The sequence below is a fragment of the Cariama cristata genome, unplaced genomic scaffold (assembly GCF_000690535.1).
Source record: "Cariama cristata isolate BGI_N322 unplaced genomic scaffold, ASM69053v1 scaffold4754, whole genome shotgun sequence".
Taxonomy (NCBI): domain Eukaryota; kingdom Metazoa; phylum Chordata; class Aves; order Cariamiformes; family Cariamidae; genus Cariama; species Cariama cristata.
Genome location: NW_009613396.1, coordinates 64,508 through 79,040, shown reverse-complemented (window position 1 = coordinate 79,040; position 14,533 = coordinate 64,508). Strand labels below are relative to the sequence as shown.

At 36.2% G+C, this 14,533-nt stretch overlaps 1 protein-coding gene across 1 annotated transcript in view; it reads right to left on the bottom strand.

Annotated features, from left to right (window-relative positions):
* Positions 1-4,307: 4,307 nt before the first annotated feature.
* The window catches only part of LOC104160772 (A-kinase anchor protein 6-like), a gene marked incomplete at both ends in the record, with an annotated part of 47,779 nt that continues 37,553 nt past the window's right edge, over positions 4,308-14,533 (bottom strand). The window contains 2 exon segments of the mRNA XM_009698987.1: positions 4,308-6,080; positions 11,577-11,828. Of these exon segments, the coding sequence (XP_009697289.1) occupies positions 4,308-6,080; positions 11,577-11,828 (2,025 nt within the window).

Below are 14,533 nucleotides of genomic sequence, written 5' to 3'. Positions count from 1 at the left end.
ATGAAATGTGATGAGCTAAAAAGATGGGATCGATAGATATCAAACTGCTGCTTGCACAGGAAATTCAGCTGCCTCTTACAGAAATGGAGCCTGTGATAAAACAATCTCTATTTTACAGGAAAAAATCAGCAATATACTCCATACAATTAACCCTGAGGCCTGCAAAGCAAACACATCTTCATGAAATGGAATGTCCTGCAAATGGTTACATTTCTACCCTTTGTAATAGTGCCCTCAAAATCAAGTAGACAGGATTACCAGTGTCCACAGATTACAGCACAAGGATGTCAGTATAGTCATTCTAGTATTGCTTTCTAGAGGAGATAAAACTGCCTGAACAAGGTTTTTTATTGTTCTAGTTATTTTATGCACAGATGATTGAAAATGCATTGTCATTAGATCAGCCCAAGACCAGTTTTTTCTTCCCGTTTTTCAGTTTGCCCATAAAAATGGTGCAAAAACCGAATCTTAGTGTGATTTTAAGGAAAAATAGTTTTCTTGCAGAAAGTAAACCTTAAAGCATCCTGCAACTGGTACTATGGAGTCCTAGCGTAACATACAAGAAGTGGCAACCGCCATGTACTTACAGCAAAGAACTCTATTCACTTTACCTGTGCGAATAATGTTGTTATACCTTTTTCTCCTCCAGTTAGTATAACAGAAACTGTAGAGCTTAATCTGCATTCTAAAAATTCATTTTGGGTAGCTACTAAGAGCCAAACTATAACAATAAGATGAACATTCAGAATTTGGTATCACTTGTTCTCACATTTAACTCCAAAAATTAATTTCTGAAACATACAAGGAACTGCCACAGAAATTGTTATGTACCCCAGAGTGGAAGTACCCAGTACTAAAGGCATCAGAGGCATGTTCCAAAGAATTAGCTGCAGTGTCAGGCAAAATATGGCAAAAGTATGCAATATTTATTGCAAAGCAAGGAAGTGGTCCTATGTAACAGCAAATGGGCCAGTCAAGCAGAATTATGTTTGTAGACAGACAGATAGATTTACAGCATGCAAGGACAACTGTGTAATTTGTAAGTATGAAAAACTACATTTTTTCAGTTTCTGTGCATGACTATGCTCCATATAACTAAGAAATTAATAAGGCTTCCAATACATGCTTTAGCATATGTTCAACAAATTGCTTACTATCAAGATATTACCAGATTTATACTAATTCAAAATTATTCCCATCATAATAAAATACTGAAACTTCCTTGTTTGCCCTATTACCTAGCTAAAATATGACTTTCAATGATTTTGAGGCTGCCAGTCATTTCTAAGCTGTTGTTATCCCAAAATGAAAGGTTGAGTTCTTTTAGGTTTTTTTTTTTACAATCTCAATAAATAAAATATATTAGGCTAGACATTTGCTGCAGTGTAACTGGATTACTAATGGGCATGAGCATGCTGCTTCTGTCCTTAATTAAGTTCTCATTTCAGATCTGAATTCTTTAGCACAAAACTACGACTAACAAAAGTAGTATTGAATTACTGCTAAGACATGTATTCATGCAATTAGGAAACTCCTTTTAGAGTTGGAGACTTCTTATTAAATAGCAGAATTAATATAAATGCCAAATGACAATAATTAAAAAAGCAGTGGCACACTTTTGACACTCTGCTTAGGGAATTATGAAACAGGAGATCTAGCAAAAGAAAGGCCTCAGTTGTGTCACAGGTATGGTTTTTTTAGTTAGATTTTTTTACACTACTTCATAAAATCACACAAGGGAGGAATTTTCTATTTTTCTTTTACTTATGTCAAATTAAAGTACCTCAGCAAGGCACCATAGTGTTACTGAGGCAGGATTTACCTTGGTAAGAGCTCTTGTATTGAAAAATTGGTTCCCTACTAGTCTTACAAGCAGAAGATATAATTACTAGCAACAATGGAAAAACTCTGGTAAACAAGCAGCTTGGGAAAACCTTGTATTTCTTTAAAATATTATAGTATTATATTTGCTTTGCAAAACATTTCAAAACTTTTCTCTTGATTATTTTTATTCACCATTCAGGAAGTACATTTGCAAGCCATGTAGTATAGCTACCATACATCTTTCTACATAAAATAAATATGAAACTTTCTTGTGTGCTGCTTTTAAGGGCATGGATGACTGAGCTATCTCTCTTCCTAGCAGTGCTCTTTGCATCTGGTTTTTCTGTTTAAAGCCCTTCTTTGACTCTGAGCCCCTTTCCACAACATACTTCAGAAGATTCTTTTCAAACTTCATGATCAACATTTCCCAAACATTCATCACAACCAGGAACACTGAGAAATTGTAGAAAAAGCAGCATCAGCAGTAGCAAAGTTCCTCAAGGACAAGAGCGGCAGCTGTAATCACTAGCTAGGAGAGTTTACTCTGGCTGGAGAACAGCTAACTACCTTTAATTGCTGTCAGGGGCTCAATCCACTCTCCAGAGGAGGTGAGGAGAGGATGGGTATGGAGAGGAAACGGGTGTTTACAGCTGCAGCCAGTTGTTACAGCTGGTTCTTATTCTTCCATCTTGGCAGGACTGAACTGCAGCTGCAGGGAATCATGCAAAGATAGAGGACTCCCAAAAAGAGAATTACCTTTTCACAAAGTTTGAGAAAAATAAACATGCTGATTTGAGAGGGTGATGCAAAAAGTTTCTCTGCCACCTACTTCTTGCCAAAAGGATGCTAGTCAGTGTCTAGCGGAGGGAGCTGGTCCCTAGACACTCAACAATTCTATTCCTTGAACAGGCTTTTGTAGTATCATTTGAAAGACAGCATCTTATGTATTCACAAGCAGCTTTGACGGCATTTGTTGCTTGCACAGAATAAAGGGCTCTGTATCTATCAGCTTCATCTGGACTAATTTTCAACACTATACAAACTTAAGCACAGAAACAGCTTGTGCTTATGAAGACGGTTCTTTCATCAGAGTCTGGAAGATGAACCCCAGCCATCAGGATGGAGTTAACAACTTGAATCATTAAGCACTGCCCTTCAGAGCTGACTGTTTCAAGGCTGACAGCTGCTGCTCCTCGCTTTTTTTTAAGAAGAAATTTCTCTTTCTATGTTTTCTGCCCTGACTTCATATTAAAACGTCTCTAGCTCAACTACTTTTCTACTAGTCATAATACTTTCAATGTCTTCAAAAGTTATAGAAATAATGTAAGAAATAATGTAACACTTCTTAAGAAGTGTTTACTGAAGTTATAAAACTAAGTCCTTCTTTTTTCTTAGCTCTTACAGAGCTTGATAACACAGAAGATAATGCAGATACCAGATTTAGCATTTAGATGTCAAGATCACCCTCTAATGCTATGTCATTAATTTAAAATTATTTTGAAATCTAGTAGAGATGGAGCTTTCTTTTCTGACAGCCATTTTACTAAACTATATTGAGGATGGACATGAAATGTTCTGAATAGGAGAGTTCTCCTCTACAACAGCCAGGAAGACAAATCCATCAGAAAACTGAAACAAAAATTTATTATGAACGTAAGCTAATGGTTATATTATTGAGATGGCTAGGTCTTTATTTCATTATTCATTCAAATTCACCTCCCTTCCCAAAGTTTATCTCTTTTCTCAAAAATACATCTCATAGTATTAACTACTGCAAACGTTTCCACTTTATAAAAAGTTACTTCTGAAGTGATGCCACAAGCCAAGAATGAAATCCTATCTCATCTGAAGTTTAATGGGATAGTATATTGCCATTATTGCTCTAGCATATTGCACTATTAAATTGCCATTATTTAGGAAGGATTATTTAATTTAAAAAAATAAAATAAAATATGTTATGCTTAGTCCCACCAACACTGGAGGGAAAGTAATCACTGCAAGGGAAGAGAACTGATTAAAAAGAAATGTCGTTATTATATATGATATGACAGGAATGAAGAAAATGATTCTTTTATTCTTGGACTAAAGCAATTCTTTTTTATAAAAAAAAATAGGCAGATGATATTAAGTATAACTTCATTCAAATACAACAAAGATCCATGATTTTCCAATGTTTATTTTTCACTTCATCCAAAAAATAACTTAGCATGTACCTGATCTTGGCAAAGAGAAGCTCTATTGATAAAATAATGTTTTGCCAAGTTTAAAGGCATTGGTACAAGTAAAATAATGTAGGCAAATTCTGTATAGTTAGATAAAGTTAACTGTAGTCTGTTATAATTGCAATGATCACTACTGTTCTCTACTTCTAGCAGTCACAAAATGAGACCATTTTCATCATTAAAAGAAAACAAGAAAAAGCTCCATGTCCGTATATAGGCTTATCAAGAACACAGCAGAAGAACACAGCATTATTGCCTTACCTCAATTTTTTCCCATACAGTTTCATAATTCTCTTGATGTTGTATATCTTGCATCAGTTGATGAATTAAAGCTGATTTATTTGAGGCAGAAGTCTCATTCTCAGTGGGCTGAGTGACAGCGGTCCTTTCTGACTTTTCTTCAATGTATTTTTTAATGCAAGATACAGGCATGCAGAGATCTTCATCAGAGAGAATATCACTGAGAGGCCCAGATTCAATACTGTCACCTAAGGAGGATACTATATCACTTGAAGAGCTTGGTGAAATTCTACCCATTTTTTTGTGCTTGTTTGTCTGGTATGTTGGATACATTTCTGAATCTGAGTTCATTTCTGACAGCTCCCAGTCATCAATGTTTTGAATGGTTTCTCTTCTGGGCTTTTGGGGCAGCAACTTTGTCAAATTTTCTAGTTTTAAAGCTAATACTTCAGTCTGTTTGAGATGAGAAGGAAGTGCTAAATATTCATCAGATCCATACCAGACCTCACTATCTTTACTGGTTTTTTGAGTATAGCTTGGTGTTGAGGAGACGCTTTTATTATCCTTTCTTCTCAGTAGAAGAGGTGAGGCGTTGGTAAGCTCAGAACCAGCTGAGGAAGCACTCTTTTGGCTACGTGTTGGTGAACTAAAGGGCTCAGTTTTACCTTGTGATTGCCCATTTGGGTCTCTCTGGTTACAAGAATCTGATGATGCTGAAGAATCTGTTTCCGTCTCCTCCAGAGACTGAGACTTATGAGAAGTAATTCCATTCTGTAGAGATGAACGTCCTCTTTTTTTGACTTGTATTGGTGGAGCCGTTTTACACATACCTCCAGGTGTTCTGCCAGCTTTCACTTTCTCTGGAGCATCATGAGACTTGCTGTGCTTTGATTTTTCTTTATAGGTGTAGAAAGTAGACTTTCCTAGACTTATGGAACTGTCCTTAAAATGATTATTTATTGTGTAGTCAAGATTTCTATCACCTATTTTATTTAAGCAATCATATGACTGACTAACTGCAGATGGACTGTTAGTATAAGGTGACTGTAAAGCTAGGCAAAGCTTGGACCTGTCTGGGGGATCTAACAAAGAGGGTGTACTTCTACTCATTTCATTTTTAACTATGCGAGAGATTTGCCTTTTCAAATCACTGGCTTCCATATAATCGTTAAACACATCATCTTTCAGAAATAGACCTCTTTTTGGCAATGTAGGCTGCGTAGGGGAGTCTTCATTATAGTTAAAGCAGTCTCTTATGGACCTCTTAGGAGTTGAGTTTTCACAGTGAGGATGTTTGAATTTTTGATCAGTGTGCTGTGGAAGATTGCATTCTGGTTTCTTTAATGTGGAAACTCGTTTGCTGTCAGTAGGTAAAACACCATCTTCAGAGCAAGGTCCTTTAGAAAGAGAGTTCGCAGAGGGAGATACTGGTGAGAGCTCATGTGGTGCTTTCTTGTCTTTGCTTTCTTCTCCATCTTCTGCTGGAGTTTCTTTCTCATTTAATGCTTCATTACACTGGGAAGCAATGGAATCAGTTGCTACTGCAAGTAAACCCACACTTCTGATAAGTCCTGGAAAGTCCTTATCCATCTCACTGTAATTCCAGCATTCAAATGATTTTGCTCTCCCTTGGCTGGAGGTCATATCATCCAGAGCACCAAGCAAATCTTCACTAGGACTGTAGTCAGATAGTTCAAATGCAGTAATACCACAATCCAGTGACAAGTAATTTTGAGAACATTTGATGGTCAACTGTCCAGAATCATCAACTTCAGTTAAAGAGTCAAGACGGTCCTGAAATAGACAAAGAAATGGTGCTTTTTAAGAAGATTAATATTCATATACAGCACACAAAAAGTAATGAACTATCAGCTCCTATGTTATACTGCCTAACATCTAGAAGAGCATTCATCACTGACCTGCCTGTTTTTGCAGTACCCTGTAGATAAGCAAACTATTCTAAAGTGTTTGGGAATTAAAAATGGCAGTAGACTGAAAAATGCTTAGTTTCAGTCTGGTGCAGCAAGTTACCTAAAAATAGCAACTCACTTTTGTATTGGTATTCACCTCCTTAAATTCTGCTCTCAGTTCTACTTACTCTGTAGGGGGGGACTCAGAAATTCCATACAGCAGACTCATAGTATTTCCCATGTTAACTACCTCAAAGAGGAGGGAGGGGATCTTGGGGACTGCTGAGTATATCAGCCACCTTGTTAATCTTGTGTTCTCTAAAATTCATGCTGCTCTACGGTCTTTCAGTTGATTGACAGAATGTTTTTTCCAAACATCATGTAGCAATGACAGACATTCTTCCCGTATTTATGAGATAGAGGTTGCCAAGTACATTTCACTTTTTTGTAGCATTACCAACTGAGGATTTATCTGCTGGATATTTGGAGCACAAATGGAGAACAGCTCAAGGAAAAAACACCATAGCTGGGAATCCTAAACCTCAGGCCTACCATGTCCTCTTGTCAGCATCTTCTCAATGGAAGTCCTTCAATCTCAGAAACACAGACATAACCAGAGACCACGTCAGGTGGCCAATGAGATCTTAAGATCAAAGCCAAATTAATGTTTATAAATATTTTTGTGACTTCTTTGAAGGACACTAAAAATATCTGACTACGTTAAAATCCAAAAGCAGCCTGATATATGACAATCACAGCAAAATTATGTTTAGTGAACAGTTTATTAATATCTTTTTAGTAGATAATTTAATGTTCTAACACCTAGGCGGGCCTCAACTATTTCCAGATCCCAGCACATAATTTGAAACCTGAACATAAGATCCAATAATTTTGAAACAATTTCTATTCTTATTTACACTGCTGTACATCTTAAGTAACTCCATGAAACTATCTAGAACAAGAGAAAATGGCAGAGCATGTCAGGGGGACAAAAGAAACTGAAAAGCAGAATTTAAAATAAAAAAGCCAACATTAGCCCAAGTGCTTACAGAAACTACTTAAAAAACATCATAAAGAGCAGAAACTCATGTTTTAGGATTCCAACTTTAGGTGCCTAAATCAGTATACTGTTCTTTCTTCCCAGCTTTCATTTTCATAATAGAGTTTTTTAAAGCAAGCTCTTGAGTATCCACAATAGGTTCCTGTCTGAATTATTCTCTGGAACAGCTTGTCTCACTACACTGCCTAAATCCATAGTTTAAGGACCTTAAGCATCATGCCTGAAGAAAGTGCAATAACCTCACAATCTCTTCATCTCACCATAAACCACCTGGATTTTGGTCTGAACAAGAATAGTTTCAATAAAGAAGGTTATTGTTTGCCATCTTCTATAAATGTATAATGTTTGAGCCCTGTACTCTGTCCACCCCACTTGCATTACTCAAAGTAAAAATACAAAAAATCCTCCAGGTAAAAATCTTATTTATAGAAAAGATTAATTAGAAAGTTATTTATCAACATCGGACATTGTAAATATCTTTTATTTAGGTCATTCTATCCAGATGTAGAACGTATGCCACAAATAGTACATTGTCAATAGTCCAGAATTAAAAGGGGAAGTTTCTATAAATCTGTCAAATTTATATTTTGGAGCTGCATTTATTAAGGAAAATAATGACTAAACAATGATCAGTATTACAGCTACATTTTCCCTCTAATCTCAGGAAAAGATTAGAAACTGTAAAACCATATATAAATCAAAACCCTTTCCAAGGCCCTAAGGGTCTTCGCTTCTCCTGAGTAATGAGCTCCATTCCTTCATCTCTTAAAATTGTGTTTATTAACATTAATAAAATTTACAATCACATGCATTAAACCATCTTGCTTGGTCATTTTCCAAGCAGCCTCTTAAATGTGTGCTTCAGAAGAGCATTATTTAATGCCAGTATTACCATATTTTTATTGTTGTTTTTATTTCAGAAAAATATTACATTTAGTTATTTGCATGACTACCAATAGGAATACCTTAGTTCAAAAAATTTGTCCCTTTTCACATAGTAATGCTTCCTGTAAAGCTGTGTAGGCTGTTTCCAGTACCTTATTTTATTTATATTTAAACCAGCACAATTCTGTATTTTTTTTACTCTTTCAAATAGCTAATTTAATTTGTAAGATATTTCTTTTGTGACTTTACCAACTGTTTCAGAACATCAGGATTCACTGTGTTTTAACATAGCCTTATACTGATCCTTTCCCTGTTTCCTAGCTTTACCAATTGTGAAATAAAACTCACAGGTTAGGTTCAGCTGGATAGAACTCAGGCTGCACAGAACTAATTTTTCTCTCCTTCTTACTTATCTCTGGGTGATTCCTGAAGGACAAATGGTCCTTCAAAATCTTAACTCTCCAAAGTTTTTTATTAAAAAAAAGTATTTTCTTAATTTGGCATCTCCATTGTCAAAGGCAGCTTGCTTCACTGGTTCCTCTATTTACTCCAAGCCATAAAACTTTTTGTGCCTTTACTTGCTGGCATCCTATTCAGTATGGCACTGCTGAGCTAGTCAAAAGCGCAGTTACTGCCTGCCCGGTAAATGAGCTGGGTTCCTAAGCAAGCCAGTACAGCCTGTGCTGTACAATTTCATGTTTTGGTAGCTACTCTGCCAGTGTTACCCCTGTTCATTATGTTGAGGCTAGCTTGTGCACATTTATGTGCGTTACAGCTACAGTGTAAATGTAGCCCAGGTGGGACTGTTATGCCGTGACTGACTGTGCAGTCTATGAACTGAGAGAGTAGTGAATATTGACAAGATGAGACTGTCTCACTGAACATAACAGAAACCTTGGAAGATCACTTCTTCCACAGAGCTCCTCAGTTAACACTGGCAGTCAAAGCCACTCTTCACCATTATGCAGAAGTCAGCTGACTTAAGGAGTGAGCCAAACATTTTGTGAAACAATAGGTTCACGGACTACAGAAAAGCATAACATTTGCTGTACTGGTTCAGATCAAATTTCTGTCTAGCCCAGTTTCTTGTCTCTGCATCAGTTCTAAACATTTTCTGCCCGCGGAGCTATAAGTCATGGGTATACATACATGGCCCTTCCACATGCAACATTCCTACCCATACTCCCAGCTTCTACCAATGAACAGCATAGGGACTTCCTCATCTGAAGGTTATAATTCCTATCTTCGCTTAGTTTTCACATTTATTTCTTGAACTTCTTTCCACTTCTAAGCATCCTACGGTGGTGAATTCCAAAATAGAAGTCCTTGTTGTGTGTGGAAGTTTCCTTCTATTAATTGACTTCTCAACCTTAGGAGGAAAAAATAAGCTCTCATTCCCAGTTCATAATCCCCAAGGAGTACTGAAAATTAGGAGAATGATTCTCCAAGGAAGGGTTATCTGTATGGGCAAAAGTTTCTAGTTTTGCTCAAACAATCTCACTATTCACATATGCATGAAAATCCCTAATAGATAACACTTTCATCATGAGGCACTTACTAGTCCCACAATGTAGTCCTGTCTGGGAAAGGATATAGGGGAAACACCAAAAAAAAGATGATAGATAAGAGTAGATGCGATTGTCTCTACATTAATTTTTATTTATTTATTTTCCTCAAATAAAGCCATTACCATTATACCTGACGAAAAGCTTGAATAAATACCTGAAGGTTAAAAACTGCAGAGCAATTTGTGGGAACCTATTCAAGCATTAGAGCAGAAATAAATAAATACCTGAATAAATACCTGAAGGTTAAAAACTGCAGAGCAATTTCTGGGAACCTATTCAAGCATTTGAGCAGAAACTTAATATTAATATTGTGTCTCTGCTATTGCTAGCCATTAATTTTATAAAATATTATTTATGTTTTAGTTGGGGCGGGAAAAAAGCATTGTGTTGGGATATGTTGTCTTTTTTATTACCATGTAAGACTATCTGGCAGCATGTTTTTTCCCCACTGAAAAATAATCTATCCTTCCCCAGTCAGTCCTCCCCTATATTGGAGGGATGTTTTTTATAGCAGCTGTAATGAGATCCAGATGGGACATTTCCTGTTTCTTAGTATCTGAACCTGCCCCTTCCTTATGTCTTGAAATCACCATGCTCATTTCATAAAATAATGACTTCATCCTAATTCACCACTCTGGATACTCAGACAAGTGTGGATTTCCTTCAGACTTGCCAGAGAAGGTTTACCAGCAACAGCAAAGCAGAAACTGAATCTGAAGCACCAGGTATGTACTCATCAGGAAGAGGGGGTGTGGAAGGTGGGCCTGGGCATATCTGAGCATTGATTTCAGGACCACCCACTCTGTTGTGCCAAAGACAAATACAAAACCCAACATGGTGCAGAGAAATATGCACATTCTCGTTAAAACTTGAGTGATCTGAAATTCAGGACATGTTTAGGGGACTTCTGACTTCCTCTGTAACACAGGTTGCAGAATCTCACTGCATTGATCTAGAGGTCTCTCTCTGTAAATGTATCTAATATTAACAGAAGCATTTTATCCTAATCTTAGGAATTTCGGCAAATGAAGAATCCTCTACACACTAAGGTATCTTCTATTAACAATTAATTACCCTACCTATTAAAAATGTGCATCTTTCTGTTTTAAAAGTTAGGCCAGTAACGTCCTTCTAACTAAGCTAATTTAATAATGATGAATTCAAAGGAAAAGACATTTTAGTTAATTAAATCCAGATTTACAAACCACTTACATGTGTGTGAATTTGACACCGTCAGAGTAAAAAATTATGATTCATGCATCATTGTTTCTCAGACAAAATGTGTGACTGTTTATAGGCATATTGCAGGATTGTCATTCAAACAAGGTAAAGTCTGTCCTCTCTGCTATAAAGCAATGTTGACCTAGCCTGGAAAATTTTGGAAAACATTGTGTTCTGCTTTAAAGCAATATTGACCTAGTCTGGAAAGTTTTGGAAAACGCTGTGTAAGCCTCAGGTTTGTGTATGCAAGAAAGAAAATGTCTAAGCATGTCATTAAAGAATTCATTGCACAAAAAAAATTGAGTTCTGAATTTAATATGAACCTTAAATTCACGAGTGACCAGACCAAGGACTTTGGGCCAGATGCACCTCTGTGTTTCCAATCCTTTATGAAAAATATTTCAATCAGGAGAAAACCTTGTTAGCCACTAGCATGACACTTCTGAAAGTTGACCTTATTTTGCTTTATTTTGGTTCAACAAGAACAGATATCAGCTGAAGACACTTAAAACACAAAATAAGCAAAATATCTAGCAGACAAGTAAGCCATCCTTAAAATTGTCATCCCAGCAATTTTAAATGTGCAACAGAGATGAACTGCTTCAAATACTGATGAAATTCTCAAAATTTAATTTAGTTACTATACCTCCTTAGTCTCTTCAGAAAATGCTTGCAGAATATCAGTCTGCCTGGTGTAGTTCCCATTGGCGTCTTGTAGCCCCTGGAGAATACGCTCTCTCAGAACCAGAACAGAAACACGTAGCTGGTGCCAGAGTAGTTGTACTGTATGGATATCGACTATCACATTGACGGAGTAAGACAGAAGCTTCAGGGAAAACTCAGTCTCTAGTAGAGCATGGATTTGTTCAACATGATCAGATATATCTTCACAAATATCCTGTAATGGAAAAATAATGTAGATATTTAGATACAGGCATGGTCCTTTCATGGATCAGCTCTACTTTTCATGTACCTTTTATTAAATGCAGAATAGATTACTTCAGAGACGAAAGATAATGTAATTAATACATCCAGGGTTCTCTCTCTCTCTCTTTTTTTTTTTTTTTTTTATTTATGGCAATGCTACAGCAACTGAACCAGCAGCTGTCCTGTTTGGCAGGACTGCTCAGTAAGTGCAGAGACAGCATACAGTAAAGAAGGATGGCACAACAAGATCACATGAATCAAAAGCAGAAAAGTAACACTGTAAAGTGACATCCTAGAAGATAGCAATAGGAATGAAAGTGGTAAGATTGCCACAAGCAGTGTCCTTCTCTGCGTCCCTCTCCACACACACATTAAAATGCAAATAATCTGATCTGTGCCATCATCAACAAAATTCTTTTGGACAGAATTTACATTTTAACCTAGCCTCTATAGCCAAGTAAGGCAAAAGTCCGGGACAGACTCAACATGGGTAAGCTATTTCTGAGATCCATTGCTGATTGCTGTGATGAGAGGGCGCTAACTTTTACCTAGTCTTGTTCTGGACTCAAAATTGAACAGAAGAAGATGGGTGGAGAAGGAGAAAGATGGAAAGCAGAGAAGCTGTGAACAGCTGTCTTGAGAAAGTATAAAAGAAAACAGAAGTTACCAGGTTATAAAACTAAGGTTTTGAAGGGATGGTATCCTCCAAATTTAACAATGGTCCAGATTTTTAAACTGTGCTGCATACAGGGTAAAATTTTACAATCTCATCTTAATCTTCTTTGTGAAAGGATAAGTCACAAGACTAAAGAATATTTAGATGTATACCACTGAGTGAACAGCACTGCTTTATAACAATTCTATTTGAAATCTATGTGTAAAAAGTATGTTATAAAGAAGTAAGGAAATGTGATTAAAATACTGAAAAAAAATTAGCACTGGATCCTAGCAGGTTTTTTTTCCTACATCTGTGGCATATATTTAAAGGTGACTTAGTGGCATATTTTAAATCCAAGATTTCTTGCTTTTAAAAAAAAACATAAAGAAATTATTTTAATTCAAACCTTCAGAAATGTCCTTTTTAGGTAAAGGGTAGTATATGCATAACATCAATAAATATGAGAATGAACAATAGAATTTTGATTCATTTCAAATTTGCTATTGAAACAATTCTGTCAGACAGTTATGATGCAACATTATGTCTCTGATGATACTCTTGTGATTTTGTACAGCAGTAGAATAACAAGAAAATCAGTAAAGCTGATTCTTTCTAAATTAATAATACAGTACAGTAATTTTTATCAGTTCAGATTTGACATCTTCAGTCTGAAAGTAAAGGCAAATTATTGAATGTGTAATCGTATGTATGTAACAAATTAAACCTAAATGAAATCCCTCGATAATATTAAATACATTTAGTAAAACAGATAGCACAATATTAACCCTTGAGAAACTATTACACTTAAGTACTATCAGTAATTACTCATTTTAATAAAGCACTGACAGCTAAATCAAGTCCTCTGCAGGAGTAGCTCTCAGAAGTGCCAGATGTGAGCACAAAACATTGGAGTTTGATTTAGCAGAGTTTTGGGACTGCCTTGAGAGAGAGGTAGTATTTCTTCCCCTCTGTTTTCAGTCCCCATGTTGTGACAACCAGCATCTCTATTTGCAAGTACAAAACACACAGCCTCGCCTGGCAACATGTAGGGCTGCAAGTGATCAGGACTTCAAATATACACACAATTCCAGGTAAGCAAATGGACTCTCTAATTACCAGATTAGTGTCCTAATCTAATTCTACAGTCACAGACAAAGCTAAAACTCTCAGCAAAATCTTTTCCAAGCTTTGGAAAATATTATTATTATCCATTTATCCAACTACAACTGAAATTTGACTGAAAAGCACAGCTGTATTTCTATGTTGTTTCAAATGTTCTCAAGAATACTGTTAGTGATTGATTCAGTTTGATTGAATTTGCATGCATTCACTTCTCCAGTCTTGTTCATGTCTTTTTCCTCTTGGCCATAAGACAGTTTAATTTTAATTTCAGGGATTAAAATATAAATTGTTGCCCAGTAACCATAACTTTGTAAATTAGACTCAATCTATAGAAAAATATTTAATGTATCTTCAGTCAGACTACTTATGTGAATGATCTTAAGTTTATGCCAATCTGCAAAACAAGTTTTCAATCTTTTCCAGCTTCACACACACAGTTACATGCTGAATTCAATTGCCGTAAGAATCCTCAGAGAGGCTGAAAACGCAAAGCTGTAAGAAGAAAGTATTAACAATGAGCAAGTGTCTCCTGGCAATTGTTAGATAATGTACTGAAAATATTGGCTAATGAATCTAGATAATACTCTAAATCAAGAGTTCAGACCCACACTTCAAACAAGTTTTCTCTTCATTTACCGTTACTCTAGCCACCAAAGCATCTCAAATTTCTTAAGTAGACAAACTTTCCACAACACAGAAAATTTTGTACTGAAGTGCAAATCCCAGCACCACTAGAGGTTTGAAGAAAGCACATTTTCAGGGACATATGCTGTTAATTTTTACATGGCTTGTTATAAGTTGCTTATTTTCCTCAAAAAGCAAATTCTGAAGCACTTACAGACTACTGCGAGCATAGCAGCAGCCAAGTGTTTTGTGTACTAACAAGATAATTAACC